The sequence below is a fragment of the Dromaius novaehollandiae genome, chromosome W (assembly GCF_036370855.1).
Source record: "Dromaius novaehollandiae isolate bDroNov1 chromosome W, bDroNov1.hap1, whole genome shotgun sequence".
Classification (NCBI taxonomy): Eukaryota; Metazoa; Chordata; class Aves; order Casuariiformes; family Dromaiidae; genus Dromaius; species Dromaius novaehollandiae.
The window spans coordinates 59,113,539-59,139,777 of NC_088130.1; the positions used below are offsets into that span (position 1 = coordinate 59,113,539).

The window sequence follows — 26,239 nt, forward strand, 5'->3', positions numbered from 1 at the left end:
GATTACCTACAAAGAGGTCCCATCAATGCTGGCAGGAGGTGTGTGGTGAGGGAGAAAGTTTTCTTTGGGACAATAAAATAAGGCAAGAGGTTAAAGAAATCTTTTACGTACTTGAAAATGGAGTCTGCTAGCTTAGGAGTTATTGCAGTTGCAGGCTTCAACACAGTCACATGCTTTCTGATAGACTTCAGTGAAGGATTATGGCTGATCAGAGTTCACTGGATCAAAATTAATTAATGGAATTAGGAGCAGGAAGTTTTTTATTTTTGTACATGCACAAGATTCATCCTGTGAGAGTGAGATGGAACACTGAGCCAGAAAATTTCTACAATGTAGAAGCAGATACCAATATGTGGTCCTTGTTTACACAGGTAAATGGCCTCCACTGTCCACTAGTCTCAAAGCTGTCAAGTCAGCCTAAGGAAGCTAATGAAATGCTAACTCAAGCAGAAACCTATTGTATTGAATGTCTGTGCTGTTTTCCAGCTAATCCCACTAGAAAATCTCTTCCCCAAAGACTGTACAATTTAAGACGAAAATATAGTTCAAAAGAGAGAGACTTTTAACAAAATCAATCATTCGAAATAGGTGCTGATTAAATCCAGTTCTGTATCCATGTTGTCTTCTAAAACCCATTTCAATCAAGCAGGAGTTTCTAAATGAGATTAATGTGCCTGAGATGGCATAATCTTAGTGAAAGGGGGGCATTAAAGAGTTTTGCTCTGACCCTTGAAGTCCTCATCAACCAAAGGGATGAGAATCCCTCCTGTGACTAATTAGCTTAGTTGAGACTGCCCACTAGAGAATCAAGTGGAGAAAAACCAGAGTGGCTAGAACCGGTGCTTTTGTCATGGCATGAGGTAACGTGCAGGGGATTGACAGACAAGGAATTAGAATAAATCAGAGTTAAACCACAGTGGATGGGGGGGATAGTGAAGGTGACCTCAGGGCAGCCGGAGAACCCTGGAGCGCTGACACCACAGGAGTACACCTCCAAGGCTGGGGGGCTGTTCAACTACTGCAACATGTGTTTCCTTTCCTCTGCCCTCACTGTCTTTTAGGAAAGTAACACTGATAGAGCTGCTGCAGAAAGACAGCCTTTGTGTATTCATCCTTCTTAGGCTGCAAGCTCCTTGGGACAGGGACATGTCTTCTTTGCTATCTAGAAAGCACTTAGCACCTCATGGGTGCAGCTGTATGCATGCAATACCAATTAATACATGACAGGTACTTCTCACAGACTTCAGCTGATCTCCAGCATAGCTGAACAAGGTTTGGCACTAAGCTTCTCTAGCAGCTGTTCCAGGTGCACCCACAGAGCCAGGCTGTCAGGACAGTAGTGAAAATTTGGACTGAAAGACAGAGTTATGTGTGAGCTTGAAGCCTTTGCTTTTGCGTTCACACTCTAGCTAGTCCAGATGACAGCTGGAGACCTATCACTGTCCAGGTGACACAGAAAGGACCAGGGAGCTGGTGGAGATGCCCAGCTGAGTTCCCCTCTCCCACCTCCCATTCTCATCCCCCCTCTTCCCCCCCCCCCCCCCATAGAAACACTGTGGCATTTGGCAGGTCTCTAACCATCCCTGTAAGCACCATAGAGTACCCAGAAGAGAAAGACACATCCCACTGGAAAGGCTTCATTACCCTAAAGAAAAACATACCTTGACCAATAGCACTAGTGTGCACCAGCTCTTTATTCATTCTGTACCAGTGTTTATCAATCATTAGCAGTGTCCAGGAGAAGGTAAGTGGCAGGAAGCTCTTGGTGCAGCAAATCCTCCCCCATCCTCCCTCAGCTGCTCACTCTCTGGTTGTTCTTTTCTACAAAGCTCTGAACCTTTGTGGGGCAATTTGGATGCAAAAAGCTGTTTTCCAGTAGCATGCCCACAGGTACTAGCTGCAGAACTTTTGTCTTTTGCTAGGATCAGGGAAAATGGTTGTTTTTTTTCTCCCTGTGTTATGTAGCTTGATGTAATATGAACTGCAGTCCTGACGGGTCCTCTAAGAGCTCTGTTGGTATAACCATGGATACCAATAAGGATTTTATATATTTCTAAAGTACTTAAATATTTGTCCACACGAAAGCTTAACCAAGAGTGTGACTTATTCAGCTGAATGATGGAGGGCTTACAGTGCTTTTTGTTTTATGCAGGTTGCTTTGTTACCAAACAATGCTGCTGATCTTAGCAAGCAAATCACTGGTGAAAAAGTGCTTGCATCAAATGCATATATCCCTGGCCCTCCAGGGCAGCCCGGCCAACGAGGCCCTCCAGGTAAGGTACAGACTGGTGATACCTGAGTGTAAAATAGTGCCATGAATACAAATAAGCTTCCATCTTCCAGCATGACAGGATTTCATGTGTTTCATACTTTGATTATTATTATTATATTTGTATCTGTACTTATTTTAAAAAAAGAAAAATTGTCTGGTCATTACTGCCAACTGTCTATTGTTTCTTAGTCTCTTAGTCTTAGTTTCTTTGTATGCAAATTGTGTTTGTTTTGTATGTATTATATTTCTCCCTCTCTCTGGGATATCTCACCTGCTTCAGCTAACATTTCCCATTTTTTTAGCTCTGTCCTAAACATTCTCCATTTCATTTCAGAAATTCCTATGACTTTAGCTCACTGTCATTAGCAGAGCAGAAAAGGTGCTGTTGGTTTGCAGGGGGTTGTGCCAATCATTTTATTTTTCCTCATCTGTTTTTGCAAGTATTCATTTTTTGATTTTATATTGTGTTGCCGATTCAAAGGAATCTGAAAAGAAAAGTAAAACTCCACTCACACCTTCTGCACTTTACTTAGCTGTAGGTTGAAGCAATGAGAAAAGCACAGAGTTCCTAAAGCTTTAACTTAAGCCAGACACTCTGCAACCTGAGGCCAGAGATGTTAAAAGATTTGCTAACTCTGTTGAATGCAGATCTGATTTTAGGTTAGCAATGAATCCAAGGAAAATGTTCTGGGTCTCAGGAATATTCTTAAGGAAGACTAGCTGATATTCCTTACCTGGTTTGATTTACTATCTACTGAACTGATCCCCATTTATCCCCACTTTTGCAGTTTTGCTTTGTTTTTTGAGTCTTTATCTCATTTTCTTGGAGGATGAGTATCTTCAGTCTACAGTAGATCGTAAGTGCAAGGACAATGTGGTTAGCGATTCTGCGTCAGGCTCTGAAGCGCGCAGCGCGTCACCTTGCAATCTGTCTAACGTAGGCCTGCTTCTGCATGTCTCCCATCTGGTTCCCCCATGACCTGAGCTGTCCAAGGTACTGTAGTATTATCTTTTCTGCTTGAAAATCATCTGTGCTGATCTCTTCCTCGTCCGTGAGATTAACAAGAGTATTGCTGGGTCTTCAAGAGGAGTCAGAGAGGTTCATCCTTGAACTTGCTTATACTCCTTCTGAAAATCCTTATCATAAATATTCTGTCCCACTGAACCACCTTTACTCTCTGCCTTTGATTTCTTGTGTTCTTCATGTCTTCTGTAGGAAGAAAAATGCTTTCGCCTCTAATTACAAAGCAACTCAACTAGTGACACCTTAATGGGTTTTGTTTTGTGCAAATGCTGTTTCAGGTCCCTCATTTTCTGTTTTGTTTTTCATAGTGTTTCTCTTGATCTAAACATATACTTGGTTGGGTGAATGCTTCCTAAAAATAGCATTCTCTGATGAAACAATAGAAGCTGAAAATGGTATGAAGCAAAACAGAAGAACAGAGCCCTTCTTGTCTAATACACTCGCTCCCATACTGGGCAAAAGAGAGGTGCAGCCCCTGACCAAAAAGTACTGCTTATGTGCCAGTCACATGTAAATGTCTTTGACCCATTTTTTCCACAAGTTGTCTGAAGCTTTCTCTTTAAAAGAGATGTTTCTCACATGAGACGTGTGTCTCTGCTCCCTTCTTCTTTGCGTGAAAATGAGGCATTTCTGCTTTTCTTTTCATTCCCAGTCTGTATGCCTAACCACTTGGCAGTGGCAGTTTTGGCTTCTTCATTACACCAGGTTTAATTGTTTTGTGAAGATGTCATGTAGCCACTGTGGCAGGGAGTAATGTTGTCTCAAATCACTGCTGTGTTGGCTGTGTTGTTATGGATTTGTGGTTTGGGGATGTTAAGGTGATCAGTCCATTAGGTGGTTCAAAAAAGCTGTCAGTCCCCTCCTGCTTGCACTGATGAAGTGTCCTGAATGCTTTATATGGCAGGTAACCTTTGCTGTTGATTGCAGGGGCTCCAGGACCAAAAGGGAGTCAAGGAGTTCCTGGGCCTCCTGGACCTCCTGGACAGCCAGGCCCTCGGGGATCAATGGGACCTATGGGACCATCTCCAGACATATCACATATTAAGCAGGGCAGACGGGGCCCCGTGGTCAGTATTCTGCCTTCCTGTTATGCATTGTGTGTTTGGGCTTAGCTCCACAATCTGGTACATTCTTGCAAACACTTTTCTTTCTCTTGCAGGGCCCACCAGGAGCCCCAGGGAGAGACGGTAGCAAGGTGAGGAGAGGTACTGTTTTCCACAATGTGGGTACATGTGGACATGAAGTGCAGGCTCACTACAGCGACCCTCCACATATTTGCCATCATTCCCTTTTACCCTCTTTCATTTCCTTTGCTATGCTGAAAATGTCCTGTTGCCCCATCCCCTCGTGTCTTCCTTCTGCTATTTTTTGCTTCCCATTCCTCAAGTCTAGCAAATAGCCCTGTCAGGATATCTGTCAAGCAGCCTCCTTTTCTTTCTGCACAGCTATTTTGGCTTTTCCATGAAGAATTTCATGCCTTAGCCTATTTCATTAGACTGTTCTCATGCAAATTTCTATTACCTGTGGCTCATTACTCTCTAGGTGAAAATCAGAAGTGCCCAACTCTGCTCCCACTAGAGTCAGTGGCAATTTTCTATATTGCTCCCAGTATATTTATTCCCACTTCACTTTTTCTTCGTGTTTTCACCCTTTGTCCTCACAATGGCCCACCAGAGCAGGCCTGCAAAATCTCAATGTTACATGTTTACTTAGCATTTTCCCAGCAGGTGTAATGCATCATGTAATTGTAACAGGGTTACTTTTTTATAATAACTTTATTGCTGCAGACTGCTGCAGACACTGGCGATGATGTTGGGCCAGGTCTTAAATTCTGCTAGCAAAGAAAATACATGCAGGAAGCCAGATGTATGTTATTTAAAAAAAAAGACCCAAACAAACTTATTTTGACCATGAAGATTCTTCTTTATCTCCCCAGGGCTGTGAAGCACAGACAGATGAAGTGCTGCTACTCTGGATTTTGTCTCTGTTTCTGTTCAAAGAAGCATCTGTTATCTATTTAGGGCAGATGAACATGGGCAAGTCTCACATGAAGTGGAGGAGGGCAGTCAGAGCTTGGCCAAGGCATAAGCTTTGCAGTGCCCATAAACCTGGGTGCTGCAAATTGGCAGGACAGGGGTTTCAGGTATGAAGCGTACTAGAAAGTGCCCCAGAACTGCAGCTGGGAAAAAAAAAGAAAAGGGAGTCAAGACATCCACTTACAAAGAGAAGTGGCCATGCAAATCCTGACTCTCGTAACCACCTGCTCATTCCCCCAAAATGCGCTTCAGGCCAGTGGCTCTCAGTGTGAGGTCTGCCAACCTCTGAGAACCTAGGGACTACTTTTAAGGTCTTCTTTTTCTTAGCAAGCAAGGTTAGTGTAAGCTGATGACTCTTGGCCTGGGGACAGTAAGAGTGCGTGCTGAGGCAAACTGTGCTTTTTTCTGTTTCCTTTAGTCACAGCAAACTAACTGAGGTGGTATTGATTACAGGGGGAGCGAGGAGCACCAGGACCAAAAGGGATACCTGTAAGTATTGCTCTTAGCAAACATTTTCACAACAAAGCAATGTTGGCTACTAACAGGCGGCCAGCCAAAAGGAAAAAAAACTCTCCTGTTTTGTGAGCACAGTGAATGACATTTTACATGAACAGAAAAGGTTATTTCAAAGAAAATAATTTCCTGTTTTCATCAAATCTTTTTGCTCGCACATCTCCTCCCTTGCGGGGTGTCACACTGAAGGGATTAAGTGTGTCTCTGCCCTACAACAGTGGGTGGGACACAATCAGAAGGCAGCAGCATGAGATCCTATACAGAGAGCTAGTTCTTACCGTTCACCCAACACTGCTGCTGGTAGCCTGATCCCTGAAACCTTTCAAAAACCTGCCCCTAGTCTTTCTCTGGGACTTTGGCAAGGTATTGGCTTTAAGCAAGTCAGCTGGAGAAGGATGGAAATTTACGATCTATTTTCAAGTGAAATTGTTTAAAATTTTTCTTCTTACAGTCTTTTCTCATTGATGGAATGGATTTTTAGCAGTGTGTGCAACAGCATGTTCCCAGTATTAAACAGTGTACTTCACTGTGAAGTCAGCTAAAAAGAAATAATTTACAAGATTTATCTCCTCTGTTCCTGTGGAGTGTTAAAATGCTGCTAGGGAAAAGATATAGTGAAGGAACTGTTTAGTAACAAGAGCTAAGCGTCTTTTAGATGTAAGCTCTCTCTGCTAAAACATTTGCCTTTTGAAGATTGTTTCCTGAGCAGGTTGATTCAAGGAGAGACCTTTTAATTCAGGCGACCAATATGAAGCGGAGTTTTACTGAATTACCCCTGCAAGGGTATTTATATCAACATCCTTGAAAACTATGAGTTGAGTACAATATTATTAATGACCCTGCTTTGTGACTGCAGGGCCCACCAGGTTCATTTGACTTCCTGTTGCTGATGATGGCAGACATCAGAAACGACATTGCTGAGCTGCAAGAGAGAGTGTTTGGACACAGGACTCACTCATCAACAGAGGAGTTTCCATTACCTCAGGAATTTACAAACTATCACGACACAGTAGATTTTGGATCTGGAGAAGACTACAAACCACGGGCAGCACCCAGAGACTCCGGGATACAGAATGCAGCCCATCCTTAGCTAGGCCTACTGAAAAAGAGCCCCTTAGAGTTGTTCAATATAAAAATGCACTGACAATGTAAAAATATATATATATATTATTTCCCAATTTTCTCTTTGCTTTTCCCCAACCATGCTGCTCATACTGTAGCTTTCTCGATCCATGGTGGCCTCCTTGCAGTAATTCCATATCATCAAGCCTGCACTCTGCATTGTATCTAGATTATCAGGAACACCTTTTTAGCATATAGGGCTAGCATGATTAAGGCATGCTCTAGCTAATGGCGCAGACAACAGCATCTCATCTACTTACATTTGATTCTGTGTCCCAATGACCCGCTATCCAGACTCTTGCCAGGGATGGAGGGATAGCTGGACATCACCTCTGAAAGACAGCAGTAATGAAAACCTAGGTCCAGAGTTACTTTATACATGTAAATGAATTATATCACTGACCTCAAGTTCTCACCTAGTGTACCCAAGCTTAGGAAAGTGTGAAGGGTGGATCCCTGTTTTACAGCAGAGGCCAGCTATAACTGAAACGTCTCCTTCTAATACGCCTTATCATGGCAGAAAAAGGCCAAAAAATATGGAGAAGCAGTGATATAAGGGCACTGCTTTGTGACTTGGAAATGATTCAGTTTTGTGTTGCTACAGAGTATTATGCAATGAGAGTCAAGAAGATGTCTGTCCTAAATTACCCCTACTTCTCCCTTACCCTTCTCCTGCTGCTCAATGTGGGAGCCAGATCCCTTCCTCAAAAGACTGCTACTGGATACATCACAGCAGGGATGAGCGAGAGAACAGGAAACTTATGAAGCAGGAAAAACAGCATAAGTGAAACAAGCACTCTTACAGGCAAGCACCAAACCAACCCCAGCCTTGCAGAATGAGCCAGCTCCTGTGGGTGTTTTTCGTCTTTGGTGAAAGTTTGAGTGAAACTGAGATCAAAGAGAGGCCTCATGTTTGCAAAGAGCTGTCATCGGTTTTGTTCCTCTGTCGTGTGAGAGCAATCTAAATGGCATTCACAGAACTAGAACACAGAGTTGCAGTATATTTGGCTTGATATCCAAGGAGTATGAGTAGGTGGAGGTCTGCACACGGCAAAACACTTCAACTGGTACTTGGATGGCTGAGGTGAGGTGCTGCACACAGGGGATCCTGTATTTGTAAAGAGGGATGAAAGGGAATGCCTTTTTTTTTTTTTTTTACACTGGAAAACTGGATGCACGAGTTAGACCATACCTCATGGATGATGTATGTTACCATTTCTTTTGGATTTTACCACAGCTGCTGAGGACTTTGCCACACTTAGAAGATAATGATGTAAGGAGTATCTTAAGCACAAAATGTTTAAATTTCATGTTGTATCTGTGTAGCTGCTACTTCTACAGTATGTTCAGTGCTGGGACTTGTCTATGTTACAAATGCAAAGAAAAACTTCTCATTTTGCCAGGTTTTTCAGGACTTGCATGTTCTAACAAAATATATATAGGGAAAAATGTAAGCAGGCTCTTTCCAGATCCTTTGTACAGGTTTGGAATTCTTTCCATGTTCTCTGGGCCAGAAGACAGTTGGCATAATCCCTGTCCCACTAGTACCGGTCATGTTGTATACACAGTTGGCTATCTAGACCCTTAGTATCTTTTGTATAGTACCTTAAGAGTATGCATTCATTCCTGTAATTGTTTCCCAACTCCACACCATCAGCATGCCACAAGCAAGGGCATTAGTTTTAAGAATATTAATGTTCTTTTTTCCTCTTCTCTTCACCTTATATGTACATCAATAGTAAAAAAGCAATGACTAAATCACTGGTAGGTGGCAGCTTAGGAAAAATGAGTGTTCTCACCCTGTGGTCTTCAGGCTTCTCTTCCGGGAGGAGCTCTCCCAGCAGCTGCAGATCCAAGTAAACTTGTGAACCAGGCAATGGGGAAATCAGAGAGATCTAGGGAGAAGCTTGTGACGGAAAAAGGGATGGTCTGATAGTAGCAGACTGAAAGAAGCTCTAGGACAGCAGATCTTATTGTCTTAGTTTCAAGCAGGCAGTTAGGTATAAATGACACAGTTCATCAATAAGCAATTTTAAGTACATTTGTCAAATGTCAAATTATGTATGTTGACTCTCTTCCACGTTACCCTCCCCATCACCTGCTGGATTCTACTACAGAATTAATAATTGCAGTTTCTTGGACCATCAGACACTGTCCAATAAGTTAAAAGAGACACTTCCTACATAGCAACTACATTTTATCCTCACCCCCCCACCCCTACCCACAAGCAGTAAGTGTCCAAAAAAAAAAAAGGCACTTGCTTTAGTTCTAAGCTCTGCTTTTCCAAATATAAACACCAAATTAGAAGTTTCTACAGTCTGATCACCAAACTTTGGGAAGGAGGGGAGAGGAAGGAGGGAAGGATGCCCTGCTGTACAGAAATATCCACAAAAAGGAAATTCTGACACTGAACCAGAAAGGTAGGGGAAAAAAAAAAAAGGTGCCTCTAAGTGCAGAAAGTCATCCTACAGCCTCACAAACATCACCCTGGGCACATACTGAAGTGCCTTGTAAATGTGGACCTCAGTAACTTCCCTTTCTAGAGTCTGCATCATGACTTTTTACAGCCTGGAGCTGGGTTTCCAACAGGCATGCTTCCTCCATAAAAGAGGAAAATGGAAGCACTCCTTGGTTTTGTCCCTATGCTTTGCCCTCCTCTGTCCATAGACTCCCAGCAGCTGGCTGAGTCTCAGCAGCAGGGATGCTACGGCAAAGACAAGGCCACTCCAGGGGACACAGGAATCCCTCCAGCAGGGAGAGCCCCTTTGAACACAGGTGGCTGGGAAGGCTCAGCGTTCTGTTTGCGTCAAGATCTTTGTACAGACCTTTCTCATTTTAGTTCTGATTAACCATATGATAACTTTCATTATACAGAGATTGTATCAGAAACTGTTTTATTAAGATATCTTCTAGAGAAACACACACAGATACTCAGAAAGAAAGGTAAAATTTTCTTCATACCTAAAGTTTTATAAATCCAGACCAGATGAAACACTTCCAATTTTAAGCTTGGTTACTGGAGACAGAGGGAAGCCATTAGCTTGCAAATTATTTATTACTTTATGCCTCCAAAAATATCAAAAAACCCACTAAGAACCCAAAATAAGAATGTAGAAACATCTACACTCATGTCTAGTTTTGTTACTAGGCTCATGCACATGACAACTTTGTTTCATATAGTTAAATGCTATGTATAACTTTATTAGAAAGATTATTTTGATGTTAAGACATCAAGTTATAAGCAGAAGGATAATAAAGAGTTTGTTATTTTATTAATATTGGAAATATATTTAATGGAAACATTTGCAAGAGCGTGTAGTGATGGGAAAATGCTGATTGTTAATGGGTTTAACAAAATCATAAAGCCGGGAAAATGTTCTTTCAACACTGTGCCAAGTACATACAGGATTAGCATTTCTTACAAAACTGAAATACTGACACAAAAGAATTCCTATATGGTCAGGCTAAAACAGGAAAAGGAAAGCAAAATTGATTATAATTGGAAGTAAAGTAATCCCTGGAATTATTGTTGGTATCACAGCTTGAATAACATTTTTTCTATCAGTATTTCAGAGTTAGTATGTTAAACCCCAGTGAAGCAACAAAAGATGGGGATGGGGTCCAGGAAGTTCTTAATTTCACATAGAAATCCGTATGTTTGTTGCTATTACACATTCCAATAACTATACTGTTCACTTTATTTATATAAGTATATGAAATACTAAAATGTGTATAAAATGATTGTGATTTTTATGATGTATTCATAATAACAAAGATATTTTTCTTATGCTGTTGGTAGTTGCTTTTGTTATGTAAGCTGTTTCCTGAAAAATGGGAATGCTGGTCGGAAGCAACAGGAAACCTCCTCCCGCCATCTTTTAGCACTGCTTTTGGAGCTGAACTTCACACTGCCAAGGGCAGGACTACGGGGACGTACGCTATTGCAGAATATGTTGTGTCTCTGTGTCTGCGGAAATAAGGCATTTACCCCCCTGCTCTGTTATGATGGCGGCCTCCAACACCCACTGAGTGCGACAGGACTCAGGTCCCAGTGCCTTCCCCACGCAGCCTTAGATAAGATGCCTGGCATTAGGCTCCCCTGGCATCCCACCGCCGGTAGTGGGTGGGGGAAAGGGGACCAGATGAAGGCTCCGGCAGCCATCGCCCAGCCCTCACGCTTGCCCTGAGTCTCTCACCTCACCCCTAGCTCAGAGAGACGGCCTGCGAGGGCAGCGTCCCGCCGCCGGCCCCAGCTGCGGTGAAGAGCGGCAGAGAAGCCCGCCACCCCGGGTTGCCCGGGCGCTCGCCACGGCCTAGCCCCGAGAACGCCGCAAGCGTCGCCGGACTGGCTGCGGCAGGAAATGGCGCCCCGCCGGGGCAGGGAACTACAGCTCCCGGCATGCCGCGCGGCACGCCCCACCCGCACCTCCTCCTTTCGCGCCTGCGCACTACGAATTGCTGGCGTCATAAGCCTGCGCCGCACCTGACCTCCCCCCCGCCCCCCAAAAGGGGGTGCTGGGCTGCCTCAACCCCGTCGGCCGGGCCCGTCTGCCCCGTCCCGCTCGGACCTCCCGGTACGCGGGTCCGGGCCCCGCTGGCCAGTGCGGCCTCCCCTCCTCCCCAGTGATCCGAGGGGGTACCCGGGCTCGCCGTCTCCTGCCAGCGTCTGGCGGCACAGGAGCGCCGCGCTCGGCGCGGTGTCCCCCGCAAGCAACGAGCTCCCGCCTCGTCGCTGCGCCTGCTTCGGACAGGGGCCGGGCCGGAGACCCGCGGTCCTGTGAGCCTACAGGCCTTGGCTCGCCGGTACCGCGGCGCTCGTGTGCCGCGCGGGCGGGGCGGACTCCAGCTCCCGGCGTGCCACGCGGCGCGCGGGGGCTGCCGGGAGGCGGCGCCGCTGGTGCCACGCGGGGGCTGCCGGGAGGCGGTTCCCGTGGTGCCCGGCGGCGGCGGCGGGCAGGCGGCGGGATGCGGCTGTCGGTGGCGGCCGCCATCTCGCACGGGCGCGTGCACCGGCGGCTGGGCCTGGGCCCCCGCTCGCGCCTCGACCTGCTGCGCAACCTGGTGACGGCGCTGGTGCGGCACGAGCGCATCGAGGCGCCGTGGGCGCGTGCCGACGAGATGCGGGGCTACGCGGAGCGGGTGAGCGGCGGCGACGGGGTGGGCCGGGCGGGGCCGCGCCGCGCTGTGTCCCCTCACGGCTCCCCTCTCCCCGCAGCTCATCGACTACGCCAAGCGGGGGGACACCGACGAGCAGGCCATGCGCATGGCGGACTTCTGGCTGACGGTAAGTACCAGCCTGGCCCCCCTGGCGGCGGCGGCAGTGCCGGTGCCGGAGCTGTGCTTGCCGCCCCGCAGGAGAAGGACCTCATCCACAAGCTGTTCAAGGTGCTGGCACCACGGTTCCAGCCCCACGCCGGCAAGTACACCCGCCTGCTGCAGATCCCCAACCGGGACAGCCTCGACCGCGCCAAGATGGCTGTCATTGAGCTCAAGGGGAACCCCTTCCCCCCGCTCATCCGCACGCGCCAGGACACCGAGAAGACACTGCTCAACCAGCTCCTGAAGGGCTACCGGGAGGATGTCCAGCGGGCCACGGCCCCGCACGTCCCCGAGGGCACCGCTGTGTAGGCATCCCTCTCTTCTCCAAGGGAGGCCTTGTGCAAGCGTGGGGATGGGGCTTGGCATGAGCCACGTGTGCGTGAGACCAGCAGGCTCGCCTGGAGGGGCAGCTCACTGCTGTCCCAGAGCACAGGACTGCACAGTGTCCTAGGAGGTCTCAAGGTTCATTCCCAGCCCTGAATTATCATAACAGGGGCACAAGCTTGAGGTTTACTTCCTTTTTCCTGTGATTTAAATAGCAATTGAGCAAGAGAAGGAAATCAAGCTGGGAGCCTTGATGGTTGATGTTCTTTGTGTAAATAAACACTATTCAGAAAGTGAGTTTGATACTGTTTTGATTATATTCCAGTATAGATAATTTAGTAGTTTATTATAACAAAAACCTTGCTGTGTTTCAGTTTCTGGTCCTACAGCCCTATGTCTCCATGCTTATGTGACGGAGCTGCTAAGTCTTCACTAGAAGCCAGCGTGCAAGCTTTCAGGGCTGGGCATTCAGTGAAGCATTAGGCTAGTTTTGCTGTGCCAAAAGAATGGTGAATGCAAACTGGAGTGGTAGCACTGAGGTAGGCTTTAAAAGTGGCAACACCAAAGGGACTTGTATTATAATTAGGCAGCAATGCAGGCAAGGATAATAGTCATTACTCTTGACTTGAGACTGGTAGACATCTCAGCCTCAGTTGTAGGGTTTCAAGAAACCGCCATATTGTGGTGTTAGAATAAAAAGGGATAGTGGCTGTACCTGAGATGTGAAACTTCAAGTGCTAGTTTTACCTTTGCTTTGTACTTGAAAGCTCCCACCCCATGGTCACAAGCTGGGGGTGACTGAGTAGGCATACATAAAGTGTGAGCTGTGTAGAAAGATGAGATCTAATGATGTTAAAGAACTTGGAATTTGGTAGTTCTCTGTTCAGGATTCTTATTTCACACAGCACCACTTCTCTGTTCCAGTGATAGTTCCAGTGAGAAATTAAAGATGCACAATACTGTTTAAGGAAAGGGAGGGGGAGGTTACTATGAAAAAGTTAATGTTGTAGAGAGAGCGAGCTTAGGAAAATTTTTATACTTCTACTGACTGTGAAATTGTACTCCTTGTGGATGATGACCTAACATCTTGTTCAAGCAGATATTTTTCCCTTCAACAGAAGAGATGTATTAAACTGCTACTGCTGCATAGCTTCTACATTATTAAAAGCCCATTTGGGGTTTTAATGCCAAACTGTTTTCAAGAATAATAACCTATCTTTATTTCTTCCTTTAATAGGTATTTCACCCTAGTAAACTGATACCCAGTGTATTACTGGCAATCTGATGACCCAGTATGCTGAGCCTAGCCCTCTGGAGATTTCTGCTGTGCTTTAGGAGCAGAGATGCTGCCCAAGCTTTCCATTGTTGAGTTTCAATGTGATATGGTTACTGCAAACCTTGAAAGCAGAGGACAATGCTCTTTCACCTGCATAATCTAGATTAGAAACCTGAACCCTGTTTGATATGCGTGTGTTACCTGCCAGTTTATTTAAAATAGTTCAGCAAATCACCTTTTCTTTGGGAAACTGACAGGTAAGATCTTAAGCACTGCATTGGTTTCCTTTCATCTGCCCACCTGTCACTTGCTTAGAAGAGGAGGGATAGTGATTGACAAACTGTTTTGATATAAAATTGAAGACTATGAATCATTTTAAAAAAAAAATCTGTCAAGGGAATAAGAGGAGTGTGGCATCTGTCAAGGGAATAAGAGTAGCGTGGCACTAGCTCTGTAAGAGCTGTGTAGCACTAGCTGAAAATACTGTGTTATGCCTGTGTTGCTGTTATCCACAACATCCATTTTGATCTAAGGATGAAGAGCCAGAGGCAAGAGAGGGCAGACACACAAGTGTGCATAGACATACAAGTGTGAAAACACCAATTTAGAAAGACAATTGGATAAAAGCATTTAATGAGGGGAAACTAGGGCCTCTTCTAGTTGTCCTTAATAACTTGAGGAGAAAAAAAGTTGTAAAAAAGCTAGAAGCTTCTAAGCTATGGGAAAAGTCCTGATACAAATTCTTAATATACAGATTCTTAATGTGCATATGCTTTTCTGTGATACCTGTATTGAATGCTTTGTCAGCTGTTCTAATCTCAATCTCTCAAGCACTGTGTGTGGTCCCTCTGAATGCAACCGTTCTGCTACATGCAGCATTTTGTAAGGTTGCAGATGCTTCTAACAGGAGGGGAGGCTGTCCTGCTGAATTGTCTTGTACTCAGATGGGTCAGGCTTTCAGCTGCCTGTAGAGAAAAACAAAAGGAAAGTTCACGGTTAATACATGAAGCCTATTCTCTTGCATTCTGGCTGTCAGTCAGGTCTTCCCTATCAGCCTTATAGCCATATGATAGTTGTACAGGTCCATATGATCACTTTGTGTTCTGCCTCATTCCTTCAGTCTCTTAAAAAGATGAAGGCTTACCTGATTGCAGTTGTGAGACTCTGATACCAGTCGTTAATATCTTGTTGGTCACTGGACATCAACAAAAGTGTCTTGTGTGCAAAGGAAAGCTGAAAAAGAAACAGAATCTGGTGCCCCTCTGTACCGTTCCTTGCCAAGGCAGCAACTCTGATACAGGGAGAGACATGACCACTGAACTTTTGACTCAGCCCTGCATGCAGATTTCCACCGTTTTCTTTTCCCCTGAAAAAGAGAGCATTGGTACTAGGGGAAGCCAGAGGCTAGACAGTACAGAGCCAATGCCAAGCTTGTCTCACTCCTGTCCTTCCAGCTACAGATGACAGCTCCCTTAGATTTATATACATAATAGGATGCTTGGAAGTGGGCAATGCCAGTCTTTATGTGGTGTTTGTGCAGTTTTCTCCCTTGTTCCAAGCTGCCCGTAAGAGTTCTTTGCTACCACCATCCACAGATTCACAGCCTGTCCAGAAAGGCTTCCTTTTAATGGCTTACAAATGAGCCAACACACAGTTCTCCAGGTGCTGCAAACTGGGAAGAACTCAGCTTGAATCCTGTACCTATGGCATTAGTCCCAGTTAAAGATTCTGCAACGCCTAAGGAGTTGAATGCATGAGCAATATCTGTTGTGATGCCACCAACATCTTTCTGCATTCTCTATTTTCCAGGATATCCTATAAGCTCAATCCATGGTCACTGTAATGCTGCTTGTTACTTGTCTGGTGACTGGGGGGGCTATCCCCAAAAGGTGCTCTGATGAGGGCACTGTCAGAGTCTTTGCAGGCCCTCCTCAGCTGAGCTAAGTGAAGCAGGCAGCAGCCCATATTCCAGAGTGCTCAGGAGGGCCTATACTGTTAAGTGAAAAAGGACAACCTACATCACCCAGAAAGAAAAGAGCTGCCCTAACCTGGACTAGTTCTTTGTATTTAGCATTGTCACCCTTTTGTCATCTCAGTCCTGCCACTGCTGAGACAGCTGGAGACTTGGTTTGCAAGTCTGACCCCCACTGACACTTCTGCAAGGCAGAGGGAAGACTTACACTGAGCAGCCCTCCCTGGCTCGGTGTGTGGCCAAACACTTTATCCACAGTGCACTCCTGGAGTGGGTAGACAGCCTGGCATGTGAATTTCTTCGAGTTCAACAGGTGCAGTGGATGGCATGGCTTTGTTGCAATAAAGATATCAGAAAAAAGGAAGAACATCCTGCGCTTCAGTTCTTCTCCCTTTGAAGGTACCACCAAAAGCCAGCCTTCCCGGATATACCAGCGCCCTGAGCACGCAAGGGAAATAAAGACAGTTGTCAGATAATCACTGGCCAAAAAAGGGCATTACAATGCCACAGAAACCTTTTTTTCTACCTTCACCCAATAATCCACATGTATGAAGCAGCAACCACAATCACATTCACAGATATGTGGAGATACATCTTGGAGACTCTTACACACACAGTGACTTCAATGCTCTTCTCCAAATGCAGCACTGTTTCTAGATGACCTCTGCAATAGCAGTGTTTTGTGAAGGCATGGGTGAAACCCCAAGTGACCATTTCATAAGTGTCCAGACAGGAGATGTTTCTCACAATGCCACAAGCATAACTTGGAGCATGCTCTTGGCATGGAGAACACACAGCCACACGAGAGAAACCTGTTATCCAGGAAGATGATCTTACATGCTAGCGACTGTGACCTTATACATCTCAGCTGTCAACACAAATACTCTCCCATTTCTAGCACTGTTTAACCAGTGCAATGCAATGACTAATGCAGATAAAAGATTCTTATGCACAGGGCATGACCAGAAGTCCATGCAGCTTGTAGCTTAAAATAAAACAACACAGTCACTGAGCCCTTGACACTCAAAAAGGGTATGGTTCCTGCATGGAGAAGAGAGAACATTACTACTTACATTCTTCCAAAATTCAAGTCTTTCTCTCATTCTCACTTAACGCTCACTCTCCTGACCTCAGACTCCCTGTGACTTTCTGACTACATCATCAGCTCCTCCTACCTGAATGTCAGGCAATTAAGCTGCTGCTTATCCTTACCAAAAGTCTTATTTTTTTAAATGAAAAACTAATAAAGTGCCCAAATTCCTTACTAGCTACATTCCTTTATCATGATATCTGTGGAATTTGGGCTGAGAGAGGAACACTGGTTAATATGAATTGGGTCAGAGATGAAGGCAAGCCTACTTCCAGTTATCTCAGTTTTGCAGAGGAAAAGCAGAGGTGTCAGTAAGACCCACCTGGTGCCAACACCTTGGTCTTCTGTCCTTTGAGCAGTTTCTGAACCCGAAGTAGCTGCAGTGAGTTCTCTCTATTACGAATGATGTCTTGGACCCATTGAGATACCTCAGAAATACATTTCACAGTCTCTGAAATTATAGCAGCATATTCTGAGGTTGCACAAGTGAGTACGTGCTACTCCTCATCTATTTTGATGTGAAAAGAAAGGTGAAATTAAATGAACATTTTAAGGTGAGTATCAGTGATAAAGTTGCTCATGAAATTCAGCAGGAGATTGGACCTCCGGAGGCCCCTTTCAACCAGCCCTTCTGTGGTTCTAAAAGACATATGTTTGCCAATGAAATATTAGACAAAAAAATAATTTTCTGAACTTGAAGGCAAAAATAAAAAAAAAATGCCCCACTATAAGTGATGTTTACTGCTCGTAGATGATAAAGGACCAACAGAGCTCTCGTTTCTCTGATGTAACCTCTAGGCCCTTCCCCCAGTCTGTTGTTCTCCATTGCTATTCCCTGTACCTGCCTCCTGGGATATATCTCTTGATCAAGATGGTGATGGGAAACAGTAATGCCCTAAAACCTCAGACAGAAGAGGATTTATTTTTTCCTGTGGGAAGTAGATGTAAGATGAGGATTAGCAAGGAGATTAACACTGATCAAAGTACCAGCATTTATAAGGGGGAACATACTTGCAAGTTTCTGGTACTCCCTGTTGTCTGGGCTGGTGTTCTCCAGTAGGTCTCTGAAGAAATGTTTGTACCTAAGATAGAAGGAGTAGTTTTATTTCATAGAGATACCAGGAACAGCAGCCTTTCCTGTCCGTGAAAGATGATGACCCATACTTTTTTCTCCACTGGGAGAAAAAAATCCAAACTATGCAACCTGAACCTGAAGGGCCAAGCCACCCCTGATTTCAGCCCTGTCATCCTCAAGGTATCTAGTAAACTGCCTCCCCTTTTCCATACATCTATAGCATTATGTTCTCTCACCTCTGTGACACCTAGCATCACACCCTAAAAAGCAGTCCTTTTTATGCGAGAACTCTGCCATCTAAAGGCTGTCTCCAGCCTACCAGCTCTGATCCAAAGCCTGTCCTCACACATTCCTCCATCCTGGGCCACCTGGATAGCTGACTAGTTCTGTCATTCTCTGGACACGTGGTAGAGTAATTATATAATTCTTATAGATAGTTTTCAAGGCCCTTTGCTGCAATCCCCATTGCCACATACAAGTCAGAATCAAGGCAACACCAACATGCATCTAGAAAGAAAAATAAGAATGAAGAAGTTTCCAGACAGATTATCAGCAAGCCTAGGAAACACAGTCAGTGTCCAACAATCCTACTGGCACCCATTGACAATGGTGAAGGTCACACAACTTCATGCACACTGTCAAGCCCGACTGGTCCCCTTGTTCCCACAGAGCATTTTACTCACTGTCCTCCCAAAGAAGGTAAATCAGGAGCTTAGGAAACTTTTATTTTGAGACTTAGACCAAAGAAAGACTCCATGAGAACACGTACAAATTTCACACGCGCACTCCCTACCCCACCGCAAATCTAACCAAGCAGCTCTATATCACAGTTCTTTGAACACGTTCATTTTATCTTCATACTTAATAATGCAGTTAACCCAAGTATTTTATACATTTGGAAGCCACTTCCTGGAGAGCTGATAAAAACAATCACATACATTGCTTAAGTTCACAAGACTCTTAGACTTCAACATTCACATAAAAATGCCTTCAGTAACAGACAAAACTCTCTGAACTACTTGGTTTTATTTCTCAATGGAAGCACTCATACCATATGCTCCCTGCCCACACAAGAAAACAAAGACATTGCTGTAAGAAGTTGGAGCTGCCTTTCCACCCTCCCCACTCTTTACTAGAAAGGATCAGATCTGCACAAATGCTTTCTCACAATAAAGTCAAATTATTTTCACAGCCTGAAGTTACAGAAGAAATATCACATTGAACGGATTCATGAAAAGACAGAAGTCATACAACCTGCAGGATATGTAAGAGTTTTGAAGAAACCTGGACATGAAAGATAATTAATGGAAGGATGAGACCTTCCATTAAAATGCAGCCATTGCTCCAGAGAATAGGACAGCAGCAAATATATTGTTGTTTTATGAAGTCAAAGGAATGTTCCAAGGAAATACAGAAAAAAAGACAAAAAAAACCCCACAGACATCTTGCATCTGTATCTGACAACCTGGTTAAGACACTAAATAAAGCTACTCGAAAGGCTGTGGTATACTCACCCCCAATTATCTTCAAAGAAATCAGACTGTCCTTGCTCTCTCAAATTTGCTTTAGCATTGATAAGAGCAGCTACTCGATCTACAACAGCAGCAACTGGAGTTCCAGCAAACTAACTGTGCTCTGTATTATCCAGGTACCCCTCCCGAGAAAGGACAGCTATTGAGTGCATGCAGCACCCTCTTGTCCTGCTCTTCAAAGGATGCCTGAAAGGGAAAATGCAACAATCCAGACTGGATGTGTCCAGACAGAAAATTGACAGGCACCAAATAAGAAGAAAGTGTATGGTCCTGATAACCGGAGATGGGAGAAAAGCTCCCCTGACTTCATTAATCTCTTTCCAAGTGCAGTTATCTACAAGAAGGGAGAGTCACGATGTTCTACATCAGCAACCTGCACAAAAGCAGCGAGAGAGACCATCTCCATCAGACAGCCCCATTTCTGCAGCACTTCGGGCAGCTTGCTCTTGTCCAGGGCCTAGCTTCAGTCAATTACTAAGATGACAGAAAGCCTCCAATCCGATTCTACCTCAGAGCTAAATGAAGGACTTGGGAGCCAGGGCTAAACATAGCCACCTCTCTGCATCATCTCCCATACAAGTACAGTGCTTCCACTTTACAGGCACACCTACAGGCGTGTTTCACTGCAGTCTGTACGCTCCGATTTGAAGACACACTAAGGAACTCTACCTCCAGCAGCAATCAAGACACTACTGCTATGTTATATTCCTTTTCCCTTCTCAGACCAGCACCGTGAAGACTCAGAACTGCTTACTTACTGGTGCAATCTCTGCAGGGGCAAAGGAAGCAGATCCTCTAGCTTCCTTCCTTGAAACTGAGGTCGAGACTCCTGGAGTTTCTTAAACCGTCGAAATGACTTATTCTTCTTCAACTGCTCCTGTATGTGACAGAGCACATAGCCTTGAGACTGCAGAAGAAATATGCACTCTAATGGTCTGTGCCAGAGCTTAGAAAACAGAATTCCAGTCCTAAACACAAGCGTAAGCAGCTTCTTTTGTGGCCATGGACAAACTGTTCCCTTTCTCCTAACCACCATTTTCCCGAGGGTAATGGTAGTGACATCCCCTGTTCATGCACAGCAATATAAAGCTAGTTTACATGGCACATAGAAATAAAGAAAAAAGGAAGGGTAGCTCACACAGATAGAAAGCAAGGAGTCCATCAGTGGCTTTTGTCACTCATCTCAACACAAAGCAATGCAGCCCTGTGCTTTCCTTGTTTCAAAGCAAGTATCCAAATCGGCTTATTTTTCCCTGGGACATCAAAAGTGCATGCATATGCATACAAGCAGAGCAGAAACATATTCGAATACTTCCTACAGCTGTGAACAAGCTCTGATAAGAACTGGTAGTCAGATGCTATGAATTCCAGGTAAAGTTTTCAGGACTTCAGGATAAAAATATAGGGAAAGAAGAAACTTTATAGGGAAAGGGGAGAGGAAAAAACAAACAAACAAACAAAAGCAGGAGGGGAGGGAAAGCTTTTTCTCTACCATAGAAAAGAAAAAACAGAGGAAGGAAAAAGGAAATTCCACTGGAACTGTTTGGAAAAGCTCTGCTCCCCACAAAAAGAAAATCATGCCTGAAACAACAAGCATCAAAAATTTGAAACTTTAAGTAAGTAGAGATGCTTTCATCCTGCTGTCATGACAGAGAGACTGGGAAAATAGCAGCAGCACAGAAAGAGGAAGAAAATTGATCACTCCAGAAACGGAAGTAAGAAAAAGGGAAGAAAATAGCTGTTTCAGAAATGGAGAAAGATGGAGGAGAGAACAGGAAGGACACAGGAAATGATTACCTTCAAGGTTTTATTTGCCTGCTCCAAATTCTCAGAATAGTGGCCATAGAGCTCCAATTTCTGACATAAATTTTCCAGTCCTAGTCCCAAATTCCCTCTCTCCAGGTGAAGTGAGAGAACCCTGTGCACAAGGAGAAAAGATAACTATGGAGGGATACATCACTTATAGCATTTTCTCAGCTCCCTGTGGTTAGCTCCTATCCTGACTTTCATTTGTCAGTCACCATCTCACATCCAGAACATGTACGTAATGTCACAGTGTAAGCTACAAAAAGCATCCCTTTTTAAAGAATACTGCAGAGCAGAGTTACTGAGTTTAAAATCACTATCCAGACAGCAAATGGGCATCCAGATGCGTGGATACAAGCCAGCAGTTTCCTGGTGCATCTCCAAGTGCTACCAAGGCTAGCAATGCTAGAAATGAATGCCTGTTTCACAAGATGTTAGGTTTACTTCCTGAAATTTTGTTGCCTCATCAGTATAGAATCCTCCCCATATAATTAAAGGAACTATATCAGACTGTTCACTTACTGGCTAGCCAAATATATGGATTCTAGGGGTCCAAATATGGTTTCCAGCACAGCAGGTTTTAGCGTCCCTTTGGCCTTTAAAATTGTCACGAAGAACTAAGCAGGAAAGAGAGAACATGTCAAAGAGTTAACAATCACAGGTTACTCAGAGGTTATTCACAGCATGCAGCAGCAGCAGAAGCTGCAGCCTGCACACTCTTGAGCTCAACAGGATATCAAGCATTGGGAATGCCTACCCAAAAAATCATCAGATGTAAGCCTTCTTGGTAATGTTACCATAACTTTACAGACACACGTGTAACAGCACTACGGTATTGACTGAGTCTATTTCAATATTCCTCGACACATCTGTTTTTAACCACATTGTTCATTATCTATCTTTGTCTCCTCTGTGCCCCTCCGTTTCATAGATCTCAAACATCTTGAGCCACGTGCCCCATAAAGCACAGCTTTATGACTTACAACAGGGTATGGATGAAAGCCAAGGGGCCAAAAACACAAGCTATCAGATGTAACAGAGGAGGTAAAAAATACCTTTCAGCCCCAACAATGTGAAGAGCTGGCATTTGTCCCATGCTGTAGAGATGCATCAGAGTCCTGCTCTGTGACACTTCCCCATGAAAATATGCTGCCTGAAAGCACCCACATATCAGAAGGAGCCAGAATACTCACTGTGACCACCAGATCCAGCTGCCCAAGATACTTGTGTTCAGTTTCCAGTAGCTCCTTGGCTGTCCGGCTGCGCTTTCTCTCCCAGCGAGCTCTCTGTTCTTCAACAGTGTTTACTCCAGCCATAAATGGCAGGGGTGAGTCACTCATGGTAGACTCGGCGCTGAGATACAGAGAAGTATCCTGAAGAGCCAAGAGAGACAGACACATGACAAATGCACAACCTAGGCTGTAGGGTAGGATTCTGAGCTACGAACTCTACACTTTGCTACGAGAGAAGGGAAGTCAGTTACCAGTAATTGTTATTAACAGCTTTCTTGTGCATTCCTGTCTGTAGATACAGGAGCTCTGCATCAACCAGAGGAACAGTGTTAGAAAGATCAGACTGTGAAAGCAAGAGAAATAGTACATTATGACAGCTCTGAGCAAATCCCAAGCATTCAATCCCACCCATTTTTCTAACCCACAAGCTACTGCTTCCTGTGCTTTGCTTGATTCTTTATGTAACACTCAATAAAATCAAGGAAGTTAGTGGGTGGAAGAGGTGCTGCTGGTAGGCCTTTGAGAAATAGAAACTAGCCATAGGATTTGTCTTGGGAGAGAGAGAGACCTTTTGCTTGTTTTCCTCAGAGGTTCTCTGAGAAGTCAGTGATTTGCATGATTATTTTCTAACAGTAGTTTGTGGTTTCAGAGATGAGAAAGACTGAGCAACGGCTATGAATCATGCTACGCTTATTAACTGGCTTCTCTGCTGCTGTAACAAGAAGGTCATAGTTTTGTTATATGCAGAAAAAACATAAACTACTTTGTCACCGGAGAAAGAGGCATGTGTTACCAGAGCACTGGTTAAATATTGCTCTGTCTTTTAATCAATAGGCAAAACAGCCTGCTGCACACTTGCCACAGCATGAAGCAAGATACAGTCTGTCTGCAGTTTCTGTGGAAGTTTGCCTCACTGTCTTGAAATACCCCCAAAAAGGTTTTGGCTTAGGAGTGGGGAATTTCTCAAATACAGTCTTCATTCGAGAGACATTTCCGATATGTAAGCCATGTAGCACCTGAACGATAAAGGCCAATATTTGGAACAAATACAAATTTCACAGAAAGCGTGCACAGTCATTTGATGTGCTAGCACAAGTGCAGGCAGCTGAAGGGACCCAGGCGGTACTCTGGAGTAGCAAGAGTTTCTCCAGAGGTTGATTCTCACAGCCATTCAGGAAACAACAAGTCTAGCTGAGGCCAGGTCTTTGTCATCATAATAGGGCAGACCCGAGATCTCAGTTAGCCAGAGGGGCTGAAATACAGATAGTACTAAGCAAGAGCTCAGCATCAGCATGAAGCTGCAGAGTACTCACAAATAAGACTAAAACGATCATTCACAGAGTACTTTTAGCCAGGAGAGGCTGATGTCATGATTGTGAACCATTTACCTTTTGCAGCTTAATTTGTTAAAAACAAACAAAAACCCTCAAGCAAAGAAAAAAAAACCCCCACATCCGACGGGTCTGACCATATCTCTTTTGCATTAAACAGTGCAAATACTCCTAGCATGCCAAGATACATTATACAATAACTCTTTCAAGTCTCTAGGGTTAGAGCTGTCTGAAACCAGCTGGAAGACTGCAAATGCTTCATCTACAGGTAATATAAGCAGCTCAGCTTGCTTTTTCCCAGATACAGAATAGAAATTATGATCATACTTTCTGTATAGTTAACTACTCTGTGATCTGTTAGAAATATTCCCTGTAACACTTCTAGAATTTCTTCTTAACGTTTTTAATAGTCTCCAAAAATCCCCCTTTATTATCTTAGCCCAGCCACCCTTGATATTTCTCTGAGTCTTAAGAGCCTAGTGGGGCAGAGCTAAGGATCATATCCTTAGCACTATATCCTATCTCCAAGGACAGTGACATTTCCAGGTGCTTGCAGTCCACATGCTCCATTTCCTTACTGTTGCATCCCAACTAGGTAGAAACCAGTGGGTGTTTTACCACCAAAACAGGTTGAGTAGTCCTGGAAAATCACAGCTTGCAATCAGGACTAGTTCTGTGGCCCACTGGGCACACAGCTTGGTGAATTCTTGGCAGTGCAGAGGGCACCTTCCTGATTTGGCTCACAGGGTCCTTTGATTTGGGCCCCTGCAGCGAGCAGGAGATGATGGTGCACACATGCATGGAGCGTGCAGGGCCTCTTGCAGAGGTCCTTTCAGTTGGGCTATCTCCAAACTGGGGCAGCATCCACCACGGGCACCCTCAGGGAGACCCAAGTGTTCCTCAGGGTGCCTTGCTCCATGCCCTCCTTCAGTTCCCGATTTTCATGAGTTTTGACTGTGGAAGAGTTGTAAGAAAGCAAACACACAGCCTTGTGCTTCCCCAGCCCTGGCAGCTTGTGTCACTGCGACTTTCCGCCTTCAATCGCCATCTAAGGACTGGCAACCCAAGACAGATCCGACCTCTGCAGCACAGCGTTACTGTTATCTACTACCTCCTTCTGCTTCTTATTTAAAACTGACGCCTTCCTTTCACCGCCAAAACAGGGAAATCTCTGGTCAAACTGCCACTAGCTGTTGTGGGCCCACAGTCGCTCAGCAGAGCCTGCTCAAAATCCCCCAGAGCAGCTTGGCGCTGCTGTGGGGTGCCCGTGGGGGCCAGCAGGCCCTGGCCGGACCCGGAGGCCAGTGCACAGCCAGGCGCCCCAGACCCAGAGGTCTCGGCAACACGGCCTGCTTCCCCCTGGCTCTGGGGCACCCCCAGGTAGGGCCTGCGGGGGCTCAAACCCCACAGTAACAGTCTCTCCTCGCAGGGGTGAGGAGCAGCCTGCTGCCCCACAGCCCAGCCTACCAGCCCCACAGCAACCGCCGCCCCACGGCCCAGCCTACCAGCCCCACAGACCTGCCTACCAGCCCCATAGCAACCACTGCCCCACAGCCCAGCTTACCAGCCCAACAACAACCACTGCCCCATAGCCCAGCTTACCAGCCCAACAACAACCACTGCCCCATAGCCCAGTCCAGCCTTCTGTCCCACAGCACCCACCAGCCCCACAATGCCTGTTGCCCTGCAGCACCCACAGCTCCTGCCTATCAGCCCCACAGCTCCTGCTGCCCCACAGCCCAGCCTGCTGCCCTTCAGTACCTGCCAGCCCCACAGTGCCTGCCAGCCCAACACCCACCCTCCCCACAGTGCCTGCCACCCTGCAGCACCCACCAGCCCTACAGCAACCGCCCACCAGCCCCACAGCGCCCACCATCCTACAGCCTGGCCCGCTGCCCCACAGCAACCACTGCCCCACGGCCCAGTCCAGCCTGCTGCCCCACAGCACCCACCAGCCCCACAGTGCCTGCCACTCTGCAGCACCCACAGCTCCTGCCTATCAGCCCCACTGCTCCTGCTGCCCTTCCGTGCCTGCCAGTCCCACAACACCCGCCAGCCCCACAGCACCTGCCTGCCAGCCCCACAGCAACCGCTGCCCCACAGCCCAGCCTGCCACCCCACAGCCCCCACCAGCCCAGCCTGCCGCTCCCCAGCGGCCCCCCAGCCCCTCAGCGCGGCCCCCCCAGCCCGCCGCCCCCTCGGGCCCCGCGTGGGGCCGGCGCCGCCCCTTACCCGCGCCGCGGCCCCGACCCCGGCCTGCTGCCGCCGCGCCGCGTTCAAACGGCGGCCCCGCCCCGTCGGGCGGCCCCAGGGCG

The 26,239-nt window shown here is 45.8% G+C and overlaps 3 protein-coding genes across 4 annotated transcripts in view; 2 read left to right on the top strand and 1 right to left on the bottom strand.

Annotated features, from left to right (window-relative positions):
* The window catches only part of CCBE1 (collagen and calcium binding EGF domains 1), a 110,648-nt gene extending 99,894 nt beyond the window's left edge, over positions 1-10,754 (top strand). The window contains exons 7-11 of the mRNA XM_064500484.1: positions 2,153-2,273; positions 4,224-4,363; positions 4,456-4,491; positions 5,786-5,821; positions 6,702-10,754. Coding sequence (XP_064356554.1) covers positions 2,153-2,273; positions 4,224-4,363; positions 4,456-4,491; positions 5,786-5,821; positions 6,702-6,935 — 567 coding nt within the window. The 3' untranslated portion in view covers positions 6,936-10,754. The remainder of the gene's footprint in view (positions 1-2,152; positions 2,274-4,223; positions 4,364-4,455; positions 4,492-5,785; positions 5,822-6,701) is intronic.
* A 1,076-nt stretch (positions 10,755-11,830) lies between these two features.
* On the top strand, positions 11,831-12,907 carry LOC112991936 (large ribosomal subunit protein bL17m). Its single transcript, XM_026114767.2, has 3 exons — positions 11,831-12,106; positions 12,183-12,251; positions 12,323-12,907. Exons 1-3 carry the CDS (start codon positions 11,933-11,935, stop codon positions 12,593-12,595), a joined length of 516 nt encoding a protein of 171 aa, XP_025970552.1. The 5' UTR covers positions 11,831-11,932; the 3' UTR covers positions 12,596-12,907.
* A 1,582-nt stretch (positions 12,908-14,489) lies between these two features.
* On the bottom strand, positions 14,490-26,237 carry LOC112991935 (rho guanine nucleotide exchange factor 39). Of its 2 annotated transcripts, XM_026114764.2 has the most exons (11): positions 26,157-26,237; positions 22,845-22,936; positions 22,555-22,734; positions 21,884-21,978; positions 21,353-21,473; positions 20,314-20,432; positions 17,960-18,030; positions 17,271-17,399; positions 16,067-16,296; positions 15,031-15,119; positions 14,490-14,851 (listed from the first exon to the last, which is right to left on the bottom strand). In XM_026114764.2, exons 3-11 carry the CDS (start codon positions 22,699-22,701, stop codon positions 14,836-14,838), a joined length of 1,017 nt encoding a protein of 338 aa, XP_025970549.1. In that variant the 5' UTR covers positions 22,702-22,734; positions 22,845-22,936; positions 26,157-26,237; the 3' UTR covers positions 14,490-14,835. The 2 variants fall into 2 exon arrangements, with proteins under 2 accessions (XP_025970549.1, XP_025970550.1); XM_026114765.2 differs by lacking the exon at positions 22,845-22,936.
* Positions 26,238-26,239: the final 2 nt, after the last annotated feature.